The 19,913-nt window shown below is 38.3% G+C and overlaps 1 protein-coding gene across 6 annotated transcripts in view; it reads left to right on the top strand.

The window, feature by feature from the left end:
- PLEKHA8 (pleckstrin homology domain containing A8) overlaps window positions 1-19,913 on the top strand; it is a 58,315-nt gene that overhangs the window by 2,751 nt on the left and 35,651 nt on the right. For 2 of the 6 annotated variants that reach the window (XM_077856355.1, XM_077856357.1), the window contains exons 1-3: window positions 17,328-17,481; window positions 18,622-18,738; window positions 19,757-19,912. In XM_077856355.1, the coding sequence (XP_077712481.1) occupies window positions 17,343-17,481; window positions 18,622-18,738; window positions 19,757-19,912 (412 nt within the window). In that variant the 5' untranslated portion in view covers window positions 17,328-17,342. Of the gene's footprint in view, window positions 1-7,093; window positions 7,276-15,211; window positions 15,234-17,327; window positions 17,482-18,621; window positions 18,739-19,756; window position 19,913 lie in introns of those variants that run through there. The other 4 variants (XM_077856360.1, XM_077856358.1, XM_077856359.1 and 1 more) reach the window with 3 other exon arrangements.

Below are 19,913 nucleotides of genomic sequence, written 5' to 3'. Positions count from 1 at the left end.
TAAGGCAGGCGCTAAAGCACCAAGCCACCCAGAGATCCCCTGTATTTTATTTTTTTGAAGCTTGTTTTTAAAAGTAATATTTTTTCTTGGGATTTTGCATGTAGTAATTTTAAAATACAAAAAATTCCAGTTTTTGTTCATGCTGAATTTTTCTCTAAATCATACCTGTTTGTGTAATTTTGTCGTACCCACTGCTTGATATGGGAAGCCTTTGGCAAATGTGAGTGGAGAAGTTAGAAAATCAGTTTATTAGCGGGTCCTCGGATCACTTGGAGGATATTGTTAATTTCAGTCACCACCTACTGTGTGTCCTAGGCAGTTTCTCAGGCACAGGGCAAGGGACACGACACAGAGTAAGACAGACACAGTCCCAGCCTTTGAGTGAGCTTATAGTCTGGTTGGGGAGAAAGACATCATGGAATAAGTACTTAGAAGCATGTTCCAAGCATGTGTGGTCTGGGGGAAGGTGAAGGAGAGAAACTAGCTTGGGTCATTGGGGAAGGCTTCTCTGAAGAAGAGATTTCAGCAGAGCCTAAAGGATAAATAGAAGCTAACTAGTTAGCAAGGTCAAGGCAGAGCTGCAGTTGGAGGTTGCTGAGAAGAATTTATAGCTACAGAGAATGTCAGTATGAAGACCGAAAGCAGGATAGAGACAGGTGAGTAAGAAAAGGAAAGAAGACCCACGTGGCTGCAGAGTTGAGAGCAAAGTTAATAAGGCTCCATCCACCAGGGCTACAGGGGGTCGATAGGAAGCTTGAAAGGCTCCTGCAGGGCGTCTTACACTGGGGTAAACACGGTGCAGTGGTGGGAGTGGGTGAGAGAGAAATGATGAGATTGTTTAAAAGCTTACTTTGGTTGCGTTTACTGTATTTTGCTAAATACTGTTATTTATTTTGTGAATTTCTTTGCCTCTTGAATTAAACTGGTAGGTATCAGTTACTGAAAGTTGGAAACATCATCAAACCCTGAGAATAGTATCTAAATTGCTTGCATGAGGGTGGTGCCAAAATACAGAAATAGAAACAGTTCTTTTTCTAATACATTAGGTATTATACTCAGGTACCATCTGCTCCTTAAAAGAAAAGTGGAAGAAAAAAAAAGTAAAGGAGAGCTCATGTGTATTTTCTTCCAAGAGCCCTGAGCCATCCTACTTTTTAAGCATCTGATTTAGGGTCAAACCCTCTCTTCAGGTATTTGATTAAACCTGGAATGCAAAGGAAACGGATCAAACATTTCACAAACACCTATGTAGTGTGAGACACAGAGCTAGGCATTATAGGTTTGTTATCTGTATCTTTCAAGCCCTAAAACTTGCTCAAGGAATATTATACATACACACTTGTAAATTAGTGCTCTGTAGTAGAATCCTAGTTGAGGAGTCAGTTGATACCAGCTCTATCACTGCCAGCTTCAGAGTCGCTTTACCATTCTGAGCTTAGCATCTTCCTCCATAAAAATGATGAGATTTACCAGTTAATAATTATAAAGATAGTAAAAAACTTAATAATGTTCCAGGCACTATTCTAAACATTCTATATGGATTAAGTCATTTAATCTTCACAGCAGTTTTAAGAAGCAGTTGCCTTTATTCCCATATTCCAGATGAAGATCTTGAGACACAGAAAGGTAAAGAAACTGGCCCAAGGTCACATAGTAAGTGGCTTCAGAGTCATTGCTCCATTACATAATATTTTGAAAGGTCCTTCCTGCTTGATCATTATATAATTCTAGCTGATTCATAATGCACCTATATTTAAAGTATGTTGACCTAGAATAGCAGACTCTATTTGGGGGTAGGAGGAAAGGAAGAGTTCAGGAGTGAGGAAGACTTTGCTCAATATTGTGCATGTGTTTTGTCACAAGAAAATTTTCTGAACTGTGCTGTGAGCTTTCTGTTTTGCAGTTTTAGGTCCCTTTCCTGCTCTCTCAGCAAATGGGAGGTCTGCTGCCCAGAGCTCTATCCAGCTGCAGGCTTCAGGGGCCCAACCAGCAGGTTAGGGCACAAGCACATTGCAGTACTGCATTCCAGAAATAACACAAGCTTGCATCATGCTGACCAGATGGTTGTCTGAGAAAGTACCATAATTTTGCTTACTACACCCCAACTCAGGTGAAGGAAGGTGACTCCTGCCCATATATGTTTGTGCTATATAAACAGTGCCAAGAGGACATCTGGAATGTGAGTGATCAGAGCAAGATTCTCATGGTCTCATAACCCTGGTCAACATTTTTTGTTGTTGTTGCTTTAGCCTCTTTATTGAGATAAATATTCACTTATCATAAGTTTCACTCATTTAAAGTATACTAGTTAGTAGTTCTTAGTGTATTTATAGAGTGTAACCATAACTGCAATTTTAAAACATTTGCATTATCCCCTAAAGAAACCCAGTTAGCAATCTTTTCCACCCCACCCCCTCTTGCCCTTGACAACCACTAATCTTATGTCTGTGTAAACTTGTCTATTCTAGACATTTCATATGAAAGGAGTCCTACATTATGTGGTCTTTCTGTGACTGGCTTATTTTATCTAGTATAATGTTTTTTTGGGTTCATGGATATATAACATACATCAGTATTTCATTTCTTTTTATTACAAATAATACTCCACTGTACAGATATATCATATTTTGTTTATCCATTCATCAATTAGAAATTGGAGTTGCTCTATTCTTTTGGTTTTATGAGTAACAGTGCTGTGAATATTTGTGGCAGGTTTTTGTGTGGACATGTTTTTATTTCTCTTGAATATAAACCTAGGAGTGTAATTGCTGGATCACATGGTAATTCTCTTGAACAGTTTGGGGGAACAAACTTTTTTCCAAACTGGCTGCACTATTTTACGTTCTTATCAGTAATGAAAAAAATGTTCTTATTTCTCCACATTTTCACCAACACTTATTATTATCTGTCTTTTTTATTATATCCATTCCAGTGAGTGTTAAGTGGTATCTCATTGTGGTTTTGAATTCTATTTTTCTTTTTCTTTTTTTTTTTTTTAAAGATTTTATTTATTTATTCATGAGAATACACAGAGAGGAGAGGGAGAGAGAGAGAGGCAGAGACACAGAAACAGGCAGAGGGAGAAGCAGGCTCCATGCAGGGAGCCTGACGTGGGACTCGATCCCGCCACTCCAGAATCACACCCTAGACCAAAGGCAGACGCCAAACCGCTGAGCCAACCGGGGATTCCCCGAGTTCTGTTTTTCTAATGACTAACGATGTTGATCATCTTTTCATGTGCTTATGAGCCATTTATAGATATTCTTTGAAAAAATATGTATTTACGGACTTTGCCCACTTGTTGATTGAGTTATTTTTTCATTGTGGAATTGTAAGAGTTCTTTATTCTGGATGCAGGTTCTTTATTAAATATATAATTTGCAAATATTTTTTCCTATTCTGTAAATTGCCTTTTACTTTCTTAATGGTATCATTTGCAGCACAGATGTTTTTAATTTTGATGCCTAGTTTATCAATTTTTTTCTTTTATTTCTGTGGTTTTCCTGTCATATCTTACTAAACTATTGCCTAACTTAACCCAAAGTCACAAAGATTTACTCCTGTTTTTTTCCCAAATTTTTATAGCTTGAGCTGTTACATTTAGGTCTGTGGTCCATTTTGAATTAATTTTTGTGTATGATATGAGTTAAGGGTCACCTTTATTCTTCCTTATTCTCTGTGGCATCCAGAGTTCAGCTCTTTATTCATGATTTCAGTGACAGGACCATGGGCCAATATATTTGAATGTTTTAAAGCCAAAGAGATGAAGTCAGAAAGCCCTGAGTTCAGAGTTCTGCTCTGCTACTTAATAGCGCTGATGCCTTGAGCAGGTTACTTAATCTCCCTGAGCCTCAGTTTTAAGATGACAGCAAGAATAATAGCCATACTAGGTTTATTATAAGGATGAAATGGATAACATATATGAACCTGCCTGGTACATAGTTCATTTACTGTTAGGTTAGTTGGATAGCTGTTTTGATTAACAGTACCAGAAAATTTCAGTTTATTTTGTCTGTGCAAACTGTGGCTCCTCATGGCTGATGAGAGTATATGATATGTATCCTGAATTCTTTAAATCCTGCTTTTGGAAATTAGAGTGGTATAATTTATAAAGGAAGATATTCAAATGAACCATCAGAATCTTGAAATAGGCTCTGTCGTCTTATGACAGTAATTTTTTTTTTTAAAGATTTTATTTTATTTACTCATGAGAGATACAGAGCGAGAGAGAGAGAGAGAGAGAGAGAGAGAGAGAGAGGCAGAGACACAGGCAAAGGGAGAAGCAGGCTCCATGCAGGGAGCCCGATGTGGAACTCAATCCCTGGTCTCCAGGACCAGGCCCCGGGCTGCAGGCGGCACTAAACCGCTGCACCATGGGGGCTGCCCTGACAGTCGTTCTTTTGAATGAATGCTGATTACAGATCATGTAATTCTGTGTACTACTTACCTTTGCTTCTAGCAAAAATTAGTAATTTGTTAAGGAGCATAAAGACATTAGACCATTGCCTCAGTGGCACTCCATCAAAAGCGGCACCAGTCTTTCCATTGATTCTGATCTGTGTGTGATGTGGTTGGAGATGTTAGAGTGACTGTGGAGTCTTAGGTCATTGAAGTGGTCTGTAGACTGAAGAGGCCTGGGGACCATTTTTTTCAGACTGTACTCTCAGTGTTTAATCTGCCATTTCCTGTTACCATTACTTTCATCTTGCTTAGAATTGAGCAAAAGCCAATTAAGTTACATTAGGAATAGATTTGAGACAGATAAGAAAACAGGCAACAGAGCTTTGTTGGACACAAGACAGATGAATGAGACAACAGGAAGGGTAAGTCCAAAAGAATACTATGATGCTTGAGCATTTCTCTCCCTGGATCCATTTTCAAGTTGGCTCATGGAGTGTGTGACAGTATCAGGAGAGATGGAAAAATGTAAAACTTAAAGGTAGTCAAAGAGAGGGCTGAGCTTTCTCAGTATTCTTATTACATCAAGGAAGCAAAATCTCATTTGCTTGAGGATCTACTCCATGTCCTTTAGATAGAATTGTTCCTATACAATCCAAAACAAGGGTGGCTCTCTCTTGCTTTTTAAATACCAGAGGAATGGTTTCAGCAATCTACTTTTTAATGCAGTTTAATAGTCCCCAGTCATCGTTCATTCACTGAGTATGAATGAAACACTGAGTATCAGCTTCTTACTAGACCCTGTGTGGGTGTTAGAGATACTGTTTTGAGTAAGACATGATCCTGTTCTCAAGTAGATCATAGTCTAGTGGATATCCTTAACTCTGAAAAAATACCCTTCTAAGTTCATGATTTTGACCCTTATTAAGCCTTTACGTGGTTATTTCAAGGTTGTGGTTTGACAAGACTTAAAAGAACCACATTGCATATAGCTGATCCATAGGTGTAGTTAGCTGTTACCTGTCACCCTCCGGTGTCTTTATTAGAATTTTAAAGGCAAATTTGGGGTATCCCTGATAGGCTGAAATGTCATCCAGGTTGACATCACAGATATCCTTCTGTTTTTCTGCCTCTACCGGCCAGTATACACAACCTGGGTGGAGACCAGCCCCTTCATCTGAGGCCTGTGTAAGCAGAGAGAAATGATATAGAGAAGAAAGTTAGAACATGTCCAAACAGGCATACTTTTGTCAAGAAAAAAAATAGGAATTCTAGAAGGAAGGGAGTGGGGGGGAAGGAAAGAAGGGAAGTGGAAGGGGAGGAAAGGAAAATGTAGGAATCCTTTTTCAGGAGTGAACAGGGAAAACTTCATGGAGGAGGTGGGACCAGTGGGTGGGTAGAATTGACCTGAACAGAAGGGGCAAGTGAGAGAACAGAAGTGAAGAAACCAGTAGTACTAAAAGGGAGAGTGCGTCCTGAGACCAGAAGGAAGTACTGGGGTGTTGTTGGATTAATCCAAGTCAAGCCTGAGAGTTTTTAATTGTTAGGGAGTCCCTTGGAGTTTCTGAATAGGAAGGAAAAACAGGTAAAAACAATACATAAGGAAGATCCAGCTGGCTAAAACATGTTAAGGGAGGAGGAAAAGCTGAAATAATAGGGACAAAATGATGATGGAAGAGGAAAAGGGAAGCAGCATCCTCCATTTCACAGATGAATAAACCAAGGTTCTTAAGTAGTTAACTTAGAATCACACAGCATGGAGCGCCTGTGGCATAGTCATTTGATCCAACTCTTGGTTTCATCTCAGGTCTGATCTGAGGGTTGTGAGATCAAGCCCTGTGTCAGGCTCCTCGCTCAGCAAGGAGTCTGCTTGTGTTTCTCTCTTTCTCTCTCAAATAAATAAGTAAACCTTGAAAATAAAAAAAGAATCGCACAGCAAATAGGTATTGAGCCAGGTCTCCCTGACTTCATGTCCTTCCCATGATTTTATAGTGTGCCTCAGCATGGGCATGGTGTAATGTTGAAGCCAAAAGTGAAAAGGAGGAGAAGACTGAGTGACTGACGTGGAGGGATAGAGCAGCAGGGGCCCTCAGGTTAGGAACTAAGAGAGTAAGAGATTGCTGCATTTGTTAAAAGTGACATCATAGTCAGAAGGAAGAGGACATGTTAAACCTTAGATACTCAAGTTTAGTCCATCTCTCTCATTTATAAATTGGAAAATAATGTCCAGATGAATTAAGTAACATGCTCAAGAAGACATATCTAGGTGTTCTGAGTCTGAACTTGAACCAAACTTTCCTATTTTCTTGATTAAGGTGATGGTGACACATACAAGAAGCATTGCCCAGAACAAGTAAATATCCAGTTTGATAGCCCAAAGCACACAGCAGAGGTGACTTACAGCAGACTCCAACAGAAGATTCTAAAGAGAATTTGATATAATATATTGTAATTATAGTCTCCTCACCATCTGTATGTCTGACTCCCCAGTAGACTTTTACTCTTTGAAGCTAGGATCTTCTTTTCTCTAAATCTCTAAGCCTGGCAAATTATAAGTGCTCAAAAAATGCTTTGTGAATTAATTAATGGTAAATTGAGGAACCTGTAATTTAGTTAATACTTGGTTATTATCTGTTACTATTAGGGATGTCTCTTCTTCCCTCTTTTCCAGCTGCAACAAAACTCTAATGACTGACCTGGCAGAGGAGCACACAGATAACAAATCTCCTGTCCTGTCTGAAGCTCCCCAAGGGAAGCTGAGTTGTGGGGGAGGGCTCTGATGAGGTGGGATATAAGTGAGCACACACAATTGGACATGGAAAACACCAAGACTAGAGATCAGGGTCAATAACTATGCTTTCCTTCAGTGTAAAAATGGTAGGTTTTCTCACCTTTAACATATCTGTAAAACATCCATGATAAAATGTATTATAACCATCATATAATATACATGGGTTATGAATACAGCAATCATAATTTATGGTGAATAAATTTAAGTCTTGACTCACCACTTCAGAAAGATTGTTAATCCTATGGAGAAATATATTTATTTTTATTTTTTTTATTTTTTATTTTTATTTTTTTTTTTCCTATGGAGAAGTTTAGTCTCCCTTTATTTTTTTGACATTACTTTCTCTTGAAATAGATTCTATGGAAGAATCGAGTTTCCTGTTACTTTGAATTAAGATGGAGGTTTACAGGTTTTGAAAGCTGAAAGAGACTATTAGACTCATGCTATAATTCTGTACAGAAGGAAATTAAAAGCTGATAGAAGTTAGAGGCTCATTCAGCCCTTTTGCCTCTTAGGTTCTGTTCCTTTTTTATTATGGTCACTTGATTTTACTCTTATGATTGACGAAAAAGCACCTTTCCTTCATTTTTTTTACTTTTAGCTTAATTTTCTAGAAGAGATTTAAATAGCTCCTTCTTTTGTTTTTCTGCTTTTCTACAAAGCAGTATTTCATTATGAATTTTTAAAAATTCACAACATGTTAATTTTTTTAATCTTTTTTTTTCCTGTTAAACAGTAAGATTTTAAACTGGTTTCCCATAACATCTAATTGACAGAAGTTCTGAAGAAACTATGATGGGTTTATAGGCAGAGTGATGTACCCTAGCATGAGGTTGACATTCACTTAGTGGGTAACCTACCAGTTCTATTTAAGAGTGTTGTTATTGGGCCACGGTAGAGTAAGTTCACTGTAGTCCCTCTTCCACTGATTACAGCTAAAAACTGAACAAAGTACTCAAGCAATTACTTGAGAACTCTGAAAAGTAAGTAATAGCAAGTGGACTGGAGAGGGAATACAACACTTGAACAACCACGCATGGTAAAGATGAACATTCTTGTAACAAATGGAAAGGTAGAGATTCTTAGCAGAGAAATATAAAATGCTAAAAAGGATTAAATGGACATTTTAGAACTAAAAAATATAATATAATTTTTTAAAAAATCACTCAGGTGGGCTCAGTAGAATATAAATGACACAGGAAAGAATCAGTGAGCTTGAAGATAAAGTCAATAGAAATTACCCAGTCGAAAGAAGAGGAAAAAAAAAATAAATGAGTAAAACCTCAGGGATACAAACTTCCACTTACAAGAAAAATAAGGGGCACCTGAGTGGCTCAGTCGGTTAAGCATCCTCAGGTCATAATCTCGGGGTCTTGTCGGGCTCTACACTGGGGCTAGATCCTGTCTGGGATTCTCTCTCCATTTTCCTCTCCCCACTCCCCCCCCCCCCAAAAAAAAAAACAAGTCTTGGTGATATACAGCACAATGACTATAGTTAGTAATAGTGTGTTGTATATTTGAAAATTGCTAAGAGAGTAAATCTTAAAGTTCTTATTACAGAAAAAAAAATTTGTAAGTATGTGTGGTAATAGATACTAAACTTCTTGTGATCATTTTGCAATATATACATAAATCATGTTGATGTTAAATATCAATTGTACCTCCATTAAAAAAATATAAAGTCAAGGGCCTGGGGGACAGTAACAAAAGGTCTAATATTTAGGCATTGGAACAAAGAGAAGGGTAAGGAGAGGACATAGGTAAAGAAAAAGGGGTTGAAAAAATAATAACTGAAAACTTCCCAAATTGGGCAAAAGCTGCACATTTACAAATTCAAGATAATCACCAAACTCTAAGCAGTGTAAAAGACATACCATACATATCAGAATGGAACTCCTGAAAACCAAAAAACACTCAAAAGCAACAAAAATAGAAAGACAGTGCAATAGGAAAACAGTTTCAGTATCTGGGATTTCGTACCAGGAAATATGGAGTAGAAGACAATAGAACGGTATCTTAACATTCTGAAAGAAAAGAATTGTCCACAGAATTCTGTATTTAATAAAATACTCTCTAAGAGTTAAGGCAAAATAAAAACATCCCTAGATGGAGAAAAACTAAAATGTTAAAGGCAGTTCTTTAAGCTGATATCATGGGAAATGTAGAACATCAGGATAAAAGGAAGAGCAACAGAAATGATAAATAATCATGCAAATATGATAAACCTTTTCCACTCTTAAGTTCTTTAAAATGTCTTTGACTAGGGGAAGCAAAAATTATAACATCATCAGTGGGAGTGTTCATTGAATGTAGATGTAATACTTATGGTAACTATAATATAAAGAAGGAAGGCTAAAAGGACTTTTTTTAAAGTTTTTTTTTTTTTAAAGATTTTATTTATTTATTCATAGACACAGATTGAGAGAGGCAGAGATACAGGCAGAGGGAGAAGCAGGCTCCATGCAGGGAGCCCGATGTGGGACTCTATCCCCGGTCTCCAAGATCACACCCCAGGCTGCAGGCGGCGCCAAACCGCTGCGCCACCGGGGCTGCCCTAAAAGGACTTCTTTGGTTTTAAACTTGTCTATTTTGCTTAAAATGGTGAAATATTAATTCTAAGTAGGCCGAAAAGTTAGATATCTATTTCTCAAGCCCTAGAGCAACCATTGGAAAAATATCAAGAGATAAAGCAGAAGATTCAGTGGATAAAATGGAATCCTATAATCCAAAATAAGACAGGAAAGGGAGGAACAAAGTAACCAATACCAAAGCAGGAAACAACCAGAAAAATAATAAAAAGTGACACTAATTCCAACTCTATTGATAAAATATTAAATGTAAGTGGTCTAAATAGATAAAAGGCACAGATTGTCAGGGTGAAAAACAAGACCAAACCATATGCTGTCTATGAGATTCTACTTTAAATGTAAAGATACAGATTGAAAATAAAAGGATATACGAACATAGATGCACAAGTCCTCAACAAGATATCAGCAAATTGAATCCAAAAATGTATAAAAAGAATTGTATATATAACCAATTAAAATTTATCCCAGATGTGCAAGTCTGGTAATGCATTAATGTTATCCATTAATGTAACCCATTCTATTAATGAGCATAAAAAGAAAAATCAAATGGTCATATCAATAGATAGAAAAACCATTTAGTAAATCACCTATTCATGTTAAAAATTCCTTAAACTGGGAATGGAAGAAAACTTTCTCAACTTGATTAAAGACTATTTTCCAAAAACCTACAGCTAACATCATACTTTATGATGAGAAACTAGAATTTTTCCCACTAAAATCAACTATAAGGCAAAGATGTTCTCTCACCACTCCTTTTTAACATCATACAGAAGCCCTTGCTAATATATAAGGCAAGGCGAGGAAATTAATAGTGTACAGATTTGGAAGGAAGACATAAAACTGTCTTTGTTGGGGTACCTGGATGGCTTAGTTGAGCAGCCAGCTGTTTATTTCGGCTCAGATGGGGGTCTCAGGGTCTTGAGGTCAAGCCCCAAGTAAGCTTTGTGCTCAGCAGGGAGTCTGCTTCAGGATTCTGTTCTCCCTTTGCTCCTCCCACACACGTGTGTGCATGCATACTCTCAGATCTTTAAAAAACAAAACAAAACTGTCTTTATTCACATGTGACATAATCACCTATGTAGACAATCTGAAAGAACTAACCAAAAAAGTGGAAGTCCTAAGCAGTTGTAGCAAAGTTGCAGGATACAAAGTTTATGTGCAAGTCATTGCTTTCCCATATACCAACAATGACCAAGTAGAATTTGAAATTTTAAACACAGTACCATTTACATTTGCACCCCCTAAAATGAAATACTTAGGTAAAAGCCTAAGAATGATGTATAAGGGCAGCCCCGGTGCCTCAGTGGTTTAGCGCTGCCTTCAGCCTAGGGCCTGATCCTGGAGACCCAGGATCAAGTCCCACGTCAGGCTCCTGCATGGAGCCTGCTTCTCCCTCTGCCTGTGTCTCTGCCTCTCTCTCTCTCTCTCTCTCTGTGTCTCTCATGAATAAATAAAAATCTTAAAAAAAAATTATGTACAAGATCTGTATGAGAAAAACTATGAAACTGGTGAATGAAGTCCAAGAAAAACTAAATAAATGGAGAAATATACCCATGATCATGGGTGGTAAGACTCAATATTGCCAATTTATCAGTTTTCCCAACTTGATCTATAAATTCAATGCAATTCCAGTCTAAAGTCCCAAGAAGTTACTTTATGGATGTCAACAAATTGACAAGAGTCATTTGGAGAGGCAGACGACCCAGAGTTGCCAACACTGTCTTGAAGGCTATCTGACTTGACCACTTACTATAAAAGCTACAGTAATCAACATTGTGTGGTATTGGTAAAAGCAAAGATCGTTGGGGAAAAAATAGCCCAGAAGCAGACTCACATAAATATTGACATTTTACAAAGGTAGAGAGATAGTACATATAATACAATGAAGCAAAGGTATTTTCTTCAACAAATGGTCCTGGACCAACTGGGCATCCACATGCAGAATAAATAAATACATATACATACATACATACATACATACATACAGACTACATCCTTCACCAAAATTAACTCAAAATGGACCTTAGATCTAAATGTAAAATACAAAACTACAAAACTCTTGGAAGATAACATAGGAGAAAACCTATGATGACGTTGGCTATTTTCATGTCTTTTTAGATATAATTCCAAATACACAATCCATGAAAGAAATAATAAGCTGGACTTCATTAAAATTTATAAAAACCTTTGCTGTGTGAAAGACGTATCAATAGAATTAGAAGACACATCATAGACTGAGAGAAAATAGCTGTGAAAGACATCTGATAAAAGAACCGTTATCCAAAATATACAAAGAAAACTCTTAAGATTCAACAATAAGAAAACCAATTTACAAATGGGCCAAAGAGCTCTACAGGCACCTCACCAAAGAAGATATATGGATGGCAAACAAGCTTACGAAAAGTAGCTCCACATCATATGTCATCATGGAAATGCAAAATAAAGCAACAGTGAGATATCATTATACATCTGTTAGAATGGCCAATATCTGAAACAGTTATCTTTAGAAACTTCAACATTCTTAGTAATCCATAGAACAAGTAGACAGTAAATCAAAGATGCAGAAGATGTGAACATTATCAACCAGCTTGACCTAATTGACATTTGCTAAACAGTCCCTCAAACAGCAGCTGAATACTGCATTTTTATTTTTAATTTTTTTAAAGATTTATTTATTAGAGAGAGCATGAGCAGGGGGAGGGGCAAAGGGAGAAGCAGACACCCCACTGAGCAGAGCCAAACATGAGGCTCTATCCCAGGACCCCAGGACCATGACCCAAGCCTAAGGCAGATGCTCAACCAACTGAGCCATCCTGGCCCCCCACTGTGTTTTTTTTTTTCCCAGATACACATGAAACATTCACTAAGATCAACCATGTTCTGGGCCGTAATAGAAACCCTACCCAATTGAAAAGAATGCCTTTGTCTGTCTGTAACAGAAATAAACTATAAAGCAATGACAGAAAGATATGGGAAATCCTCAAATATTAGGAAATTAAGCAGTATACTTGTGAGTAACCCAGGGGTCAAAGAGGAAGTCTCCCAAGAAAATTGGAAAATATGTTCAACCTAAAATGAAAACACAGCAGTGGTTGGCCAAGGGTAAAGTGTGGGAAGAGGGCTTAACTACAAAGGGGCAAAACAAGGGAATTTTGAGGGGAGAATAATGGAATTTTTCTGTATCTTTATTATGATAGTTGTTAGAAGATTATGCATTTATCAAAGCCCAGAACTGTTAACCAAAGAAGAAATTCAATTGCATGTAAATTTTAAAATATTTTTAAGAATTTAAATGTCAAGGTGTCTGGCTGACATAGCCAGTAGAACACGGGACTGGATCTCAGGATTGTGAGTTGGAGCCCCATGATGGGGGTAGAGATTACTTAAAAATCTTGGGTGTGGGGGCTAGAATTTAAGTGTCCTTTTAATGGAGTACCCTTGTTTTTAGTCAAATGTTTGGATGAGTTACTAGTCACAAGGCTGCTGAGTAAAAAAGGGAAACTACAGTATTTTTTAGACATAGGTATGACTCACAAGTAATCACTCTTTGGGTTGGATCTTTTTTTTTTTTTTTTTTTTAAGATTTTATTTATTTATTCATGAGAGAGAGAGGCAGGCAGAGACACAGGCAGAGGGAGAAGCAGGGAGCCTGACGCGACTCCATCCCTGGTCTCCAGGATCAGACCCTGGGCTGAAGGTGGCGCTAAACCGCTGAGCCACCCGGGCTGCCCTGGTTTGGATCTTTAAAGGATTTAGACCATCTCTCGAAATTCTGGTTTAAAAATGGTAGTTGTGAAATAAAAAAGGAAGAAAATAAAATATAAATTTTTTAAATAAAATATAAATTAATAAGAGCTATGCTATTTTAGATCCACATATATGTACATTTTTTCCAAGAAAATTATGCTTATTGAAAAAATACATACTGTTCAACAATTAGCTGAAAAAAGTGAATTTTGCAAACAGTTGCTGTCAATTAAATATAGAAAGACATTGCACTGAGAAAAGAACAAGCTGAATGATCTTCAAATCTTTAATTTCTTTGAATGTTTTATAATTTTCAGAGTTTAAGTTTTATATTTATTTTGTTGAATCTGTTCCTAAGTATCTTATTCTCTTTGATGTTGTTATAAAAGAAACTGTCTCCTTAATTTCATTTTCAGTTCATTGCAACTGTATAGAAATGCATTGGATATCTGGAGAGTGGTCTTCTGTCTTTCAACCTTGCCAAACTTAGTAATTCTAACAGTCTTTTTTATTGGGCTCCTTAGGTTTTTGTTTTATTTTGTTTTGAAATACACAAGAGGGTGTCTGCAAATAAAGGTAGATTGGCTTCCTCCTTTCCAATCTGGATACCTTTTATTTCATTTTGTACCCCTAATTGCCCTGAGTAGAACCTCCAATAAAATGTTGAATAGAAGTGGCAAGAGGAAGCATCCTTATGTTGTCTCAGGGGAAAAGCATCCAGTCTTTTGTCATTAAGTATATTAGTTGTGGGTTGTTGTTGGTTTGGTTTTTTGTGGCTTTTTTGTGTGTGCGCATTTATCAGAGGTTCCCTTATATTCCCAGTTGGTTGAGAATTTTTACACCAAAGGGTGTTAGATTTTGTCAAGTGCTTTTGCTTTTCCTACAGTTAGCAAAGTTGATCATGTGATACTTCATTAATCTTTTATTTAGGGAAAAAACCTAACTCAGACATTAAGTTAAAAAAAATATATATGTATAATTATTGCCTCACCTTTTTTTAGCCCACTTAACTGTAAAGTTCAGTGGGTATCTTATCGAGGGCTATAACATGGTCTCATTGTGGTGTTAAAAACTGTCATCTTGGGCAGCCCAGGTGGCTCAGCGGTTTAGTGCCACCTTCAGCCCAGGGCGTGATCCTGGGACTCGAGTCCCATGTCGGGCTCCCTGCATGGAGCCTGCTTCTCGCTCTGCCTGTGTCTCTGCCTCTCTCTCTGTGTGTCTCTCGTGAATAAATAAATAAAATCTTAAACACACACACACACACACACACACACACACAACTGTCATCTAGATTTTCTTCCTTTCCCTGCCTCCCTGAAGTCCTCCCACACCCATTCCGTTTATGTGTGAATCATGTTTAGGTCCCGTGTGATGGCAGAATGACTGCTGGCAGCTCCAGGCAAACGTCTTCCAGTCCAAAGAAAAAAGAGTTTCCATTTCTTTCCACCTTTCTCCAGACCCAGCAACAGTCCCAAGATCATCTTTAGTTGGGTCACTTGCCTGTTGTGAAGTGTATCCTTGAGGACAGGGGATGTGAAGCTCCATTTAAGCCTGAATCACATGCCCTCCCGGAGCTGGTCAGCCCCACCCAACTACATGGAAAGAGTATGGAGATTTTCAGTAACAGAAATGTAGAGGATGGATGTCAGGTTACCAAAAATAAATGTCCACTGCACCTTCTGTGGTGAAATATTCCAGAATAATGCAAAGTATGTGAAATTGGTATTTAAGTAGTTTTATTTCCCTACCCCATCCCTGGCAGGGGTAGCTTATATAAGCTAAAACTTTTCTCTACTCACACCACATTCCATCTCCAATAGAGAAGAGCCAAGAAAAGAGTGGGGGTTGGACAGGAAGATTAATGATAATCTAATGGAGCAGGGACTGGTTACACCCACAGTTTTCAAAAATCTGCTCTTTTGTTTCCTTCAATATTTTATCATTTCCAAGTGTGTTATTAAGGGCTCTCTAGAAAAATAGACCCAATAGTATACAGAACTCTATATGTATTACATATATATGTGTGTGTGTGTGTGTGTGTTTGTATATATAACATATGAAGGGATTTATTATAAGAATTGGCTTATGCAGTTAGGGAGACTGAGAAGTCCATGATCTTTTTTTTTTTTTTTTAAAGATTTTATTTATTTATTCATAGAGACACAGAGAGAGAGGGGGGCAGAGGCACAGGCAGAGGGAAAAGCAGGCTCCATGCAGGGAGCCTGACGCAGGACTCAATCCAGGGTCCCCAGGATCACACCCCGGGCTGCAGGTGGCGCTAAACCACTGCGCCACCGGGGCTGCCCAAGTCCATGATCTTCTATTGGTAAACTGGAGAACCAGGAAAGCTGATGATGCAGTTTGGTCTGAGTTCAAAGGCCTAAGAATTGGAGAGATAGATGGTGTAAATACTGTGCCTGGGTCTGAGCACCAGTGTTCTAAACCTAGAGAAGATGGATGTCTCCCTCTGAGAGAATAAATTCTCTATTCCTCTGCCTTTTGTTCTACTGAGGGCCTCAGGAGATTGGGTGAGCTCACTTGTAATGGTGAGGGCAGTCTTAATTCAAATGCTAATCTCTGTCAGAGACACCCTCACAGACATACCTAGAAATAGCATTTTACTTGCTATCTGGGCATCGCTTAGCCCATCAAGTTGATACATAAAATTCAGTATCACATTAGTCACGGTAACTGCAGATTAATTTATTTTTTTTGTTTTGTTTTGCAGATTAATTTAAAACAAGAAATGGATTAATGCCCTCTTCATTCTTGCCTCTTTTCTCATAGTTATTTCTGTGCTGTATCTGAGCTTCTGAGGACTGGACATCATGAAAGAGCAGTGTGTTCCAGTCCCCTCTAGACTCTCCATTGCTCTGCCTATAAATTTCATCTAATGGGAATGAGACCTCTGTGGCCTCTTAATGTACCTTCTGAAAATCCAGTAACTTTATGGTTTAAAGAAAAGTTATTCTTGGTTATGATCTTTATAGTTACAAACTATAGGATAAAATAACAATGTATAGAACTTCCCTTAGTATATACTTCTAGGTAAATGTAGAACCTATTACAGGGAAAGTGGTGTTTCAGTTATTACAGTTTACCAGCTACTTTCAAAACTTAACTGCAGCTGTGCTTTGTGTGTGTGTTTGTGTGATGGGGGAGGTGTTTAACTTTTTTCAGATTACTATAAGATAAAGCTATTTAGGGCCACATTTTTTCAATTTGTAGATATTTTTTCACATTTCAACAACAAAACAGAAAGCATCTTAGAATCAGTACTGTGTCATTGCTTACCGGGCAGGTATTTTTTTTTTCTTGTGTTACCTAAAATAATGATATGTCTTAAAATTGATGGTGTGTGATGATTAATATTACGTGTCAGTTTGCCTGGGCCATGGGGTGCCTAGACATTTGGCCACACATCTTTCTGGGTGTATCTGTGAGGGTGTTTCTGGATTGACATTTGAATTGGTAGACTGAGTAAAGTAGATTGCCCTTCCCTAATATGAATCTTATCCAATCAATCAAAGACCTAAATAGAATAAAAAGACTAAGAAATAGGGAACTCCTCCTGCCTGCCTGAGCTGGAACATTGGTTTTTTCCTGCTTTCTGCCCCAGACTGAAGCACAGCTCTTCTTGGGTCTCCAGCGTCTTGGTTTGTGTGAATTAGGCATCAGACAGACCTCTGTATCTAAGCAGCCCCTAGGGCTCTCCTCAAAGCTCCTCCTGGCCTTCTGTCTGTCTGCCTCAACCACAGAAGAGTTTCATGAGAAAAATGTGTCCTTAAAGGGCTCTAGCATTTCAGAGATAGAAAAATATGTATCCAGCTGAGGACATTGACAAAACTTATGCAGAAATAGTTAGAGATGACGTTTTAGAAAGAAGATTCAACTTAGGCAAAAGCCCAGAAGCAAGAATACAGAAAATAAGTTTGGTTTGTCTAGAATATAGATTGGGTAAGAGCACTAGATAAGATGTATATTTCAACCAAATATGGTTTGTCCCTGAAATTCTCCAAAGTAAAAGTAGTTTGCCTTTCAGTGTTTTTAAGATTATTTTATTTCCGTGGATCAATTTTAAGTAGTAAGTGAAAGTTCTCTTTATCTAGGGTTCATATGCCCCTGCACAGGCTTATTAGCACTCTGGAATGATCTTTGACATCAAAAGGGCTATAGCCAAGCCACAGAGGTCCACAAGCACCTAGCTCTAGGGTACCCAAACAGACCAGGTTCAGCCTCTCGCTGCTGACAGAATCCAAAGACAGATGAGGGGTCGTGAAACAAAATAAGGTATTTCAGTGAGACCAACACCAAGAAGTTGGCAGACTAAAGTCTCAAAGACTGTCTCCAAAGTGCTCAAAATACTCCCAGATTTAGATAAGGAGAATGTGGGACAAAGGTCAGTGGGTACATGTGCTGGGCAGTAAAGGTCAGGCTCCTCACTGTCTTGGGGTCATTTGTGCAGGGTCTTGCAGAAGTCAGGGAGCGTTAAGGCTTGAGGGAGTTGTTTCACTTCCTATCAGGAGATCCTTTGGCTGTGATGTCTTTTGCCTGAGTTAAGAGATAAGCTAGAAAGAAGAACTTAATCACTTAGAAAGTACAGACAGAGGTCAAAATGGAGGTGGCTAAAGTCCTTTTTCAGAACAGTATAATCTTCTGCCTCATTTCTAAGTTTGGGATAATTTTTCTTAACCAGAGGAAAGAAGATCAGGTTTGTGATAATGTTCAGGAAACAATAATCTTTTACCTTAAAAAATTAAAAACCAAAAATCACTAGTACTATATGAAAGGAAAAGGGAATAAAAATCATTAGTCTTCCTCTTAACTAGAGAATCATCACTATGTCCCTGATCCTTGCAGACTTCTTCTATACATTATGTGACTAAAAATATATGGCCCTGTGGGTGTTTGATTTTAGTTTTAAAAATGAGATCATGCATACAGTATTTACTAACCTACTTCTTTCCCTTCTTTCCCTGGAATTTAAGCTCCTTGGAGCTGGGACCCAGCCGCCTTTGTCAGGTCCCATTCCTGTGTACTGGGAGACACCTCCCATGCGGGCAGTAATTGAGACCATGTTCTTGCTTCTATTTGCAGGTTGGCAGCCTAGATGGTTCCTACTCTGTGGGGGTATATTATCCTATTATGATTCTCCTGAAGATGCCTGGAAAGGTTGCAAAGGGAGTATCCAAATGGCGGTCTGTGAAATTCAAGGTAAGAAACCAAGAGATTTGCAGGTTTTCTTTTTCTTTCTGTCTCCCCCATAAAATTAAAAAAAAAACAAAACACTGGCCTCTCTGTGCCTATCTCTGCTGTTCCTATGATACAAAGATATACATAGTGTTATGTCCCAAAAGAAAGCTTTGCAAATAAGACCTAAAGCTGCAACCAATTTTTACGAGGAGGTTGTTGAAGAGGTAGTCAAAATAAATGAGAACAGTGTGCTTCATCACACATTTAGTGCCCATTTTTTAGTCCCTTGCTCACCTGAAGCCAGGGCAACTATGTGCAAAGCTTATTTAAGTCTTTTTACTACAGCATCAAACACTTCTATGTTTAAATCAGGACACACACACACATACACCTTCTTATCACTACTGTATACTTAAAACAAGCAAACACATAAAGACTTGCAAATAGCTTTTACTTCTTAGTTTGGGAACATCTTAAGACATGCTGAGAAGATATGGCTCTGAAACAAGATTAGTAGAGAAACAGATTAGAAGGGTATTTTACAGCAGGGTAGGGGGTGAAGGAGAATGTAGTTTGCTTATTTCTTCTTCCAAAGATCTCAGAGGAAATTCTCACACTTTTGATATAACTTGTGAAGGACAGTAGAAAAGAAAAATATTGTGTTCTTGATTGCTTTCCAGTAAACCCAAGAAGATACAGAGGCATACCCTTGTTGGCATGCAAGCTTTTTTGGCCTCAGAGCAGCATACTTTACACACACAAGCCAAAAGAGAGATTCTGTCTCTATTCCAGTAAGGAGAATTGAGTGCTTCTTTTTTAGTCTTGGTGATACCTTGGAGCCAGCCAGGGTTTTTCTTCTTCATCAGCAGAGGCATTGAGGAAGAGATAAATAAACTAGGGAAGGTGGTAAGAGCTAGCATCCTCCCTTGGAAGAAGCCTTCAGTGACTGGCACCAGTTGAGCTCCAGAATTTGGGTGGAGTGGAGGCTACCCAGATTGCACTCTTCTAGGTTTCTAACCTCCCTCTGCCTTGCTCCCAGTTCATTCTGTAGATAACACACGCATGGACCTGATAATCCCTGGGGAGCAGTATTTCTACTTGAAGGCCAGAAGTGTGGCTGAGAGACAGCGGTGGCTGGTAGCCCTGGGGTCAGCCAAGGCTTGCCTGACAGATAGTAGGACCCAGAAGGAAAAAGG

The sequence above is a fragment of the Canis aureus genome, chromosome 18 (assembly GCF_053574225.1).
Source record: "Canis aureus isolate CA01 chromosome 18, VMU_Caureus_v.1.0, whole genome shotgun sequence".
Lineage (NCBI taxonomy): Eukaryota > Metazoa > Chordata > Mammalia > Carnivora > Canidae > Canis > Canis aureus.
This window is presented reverse-complemented; position numbering and strand designations above follow the sequence as displayed.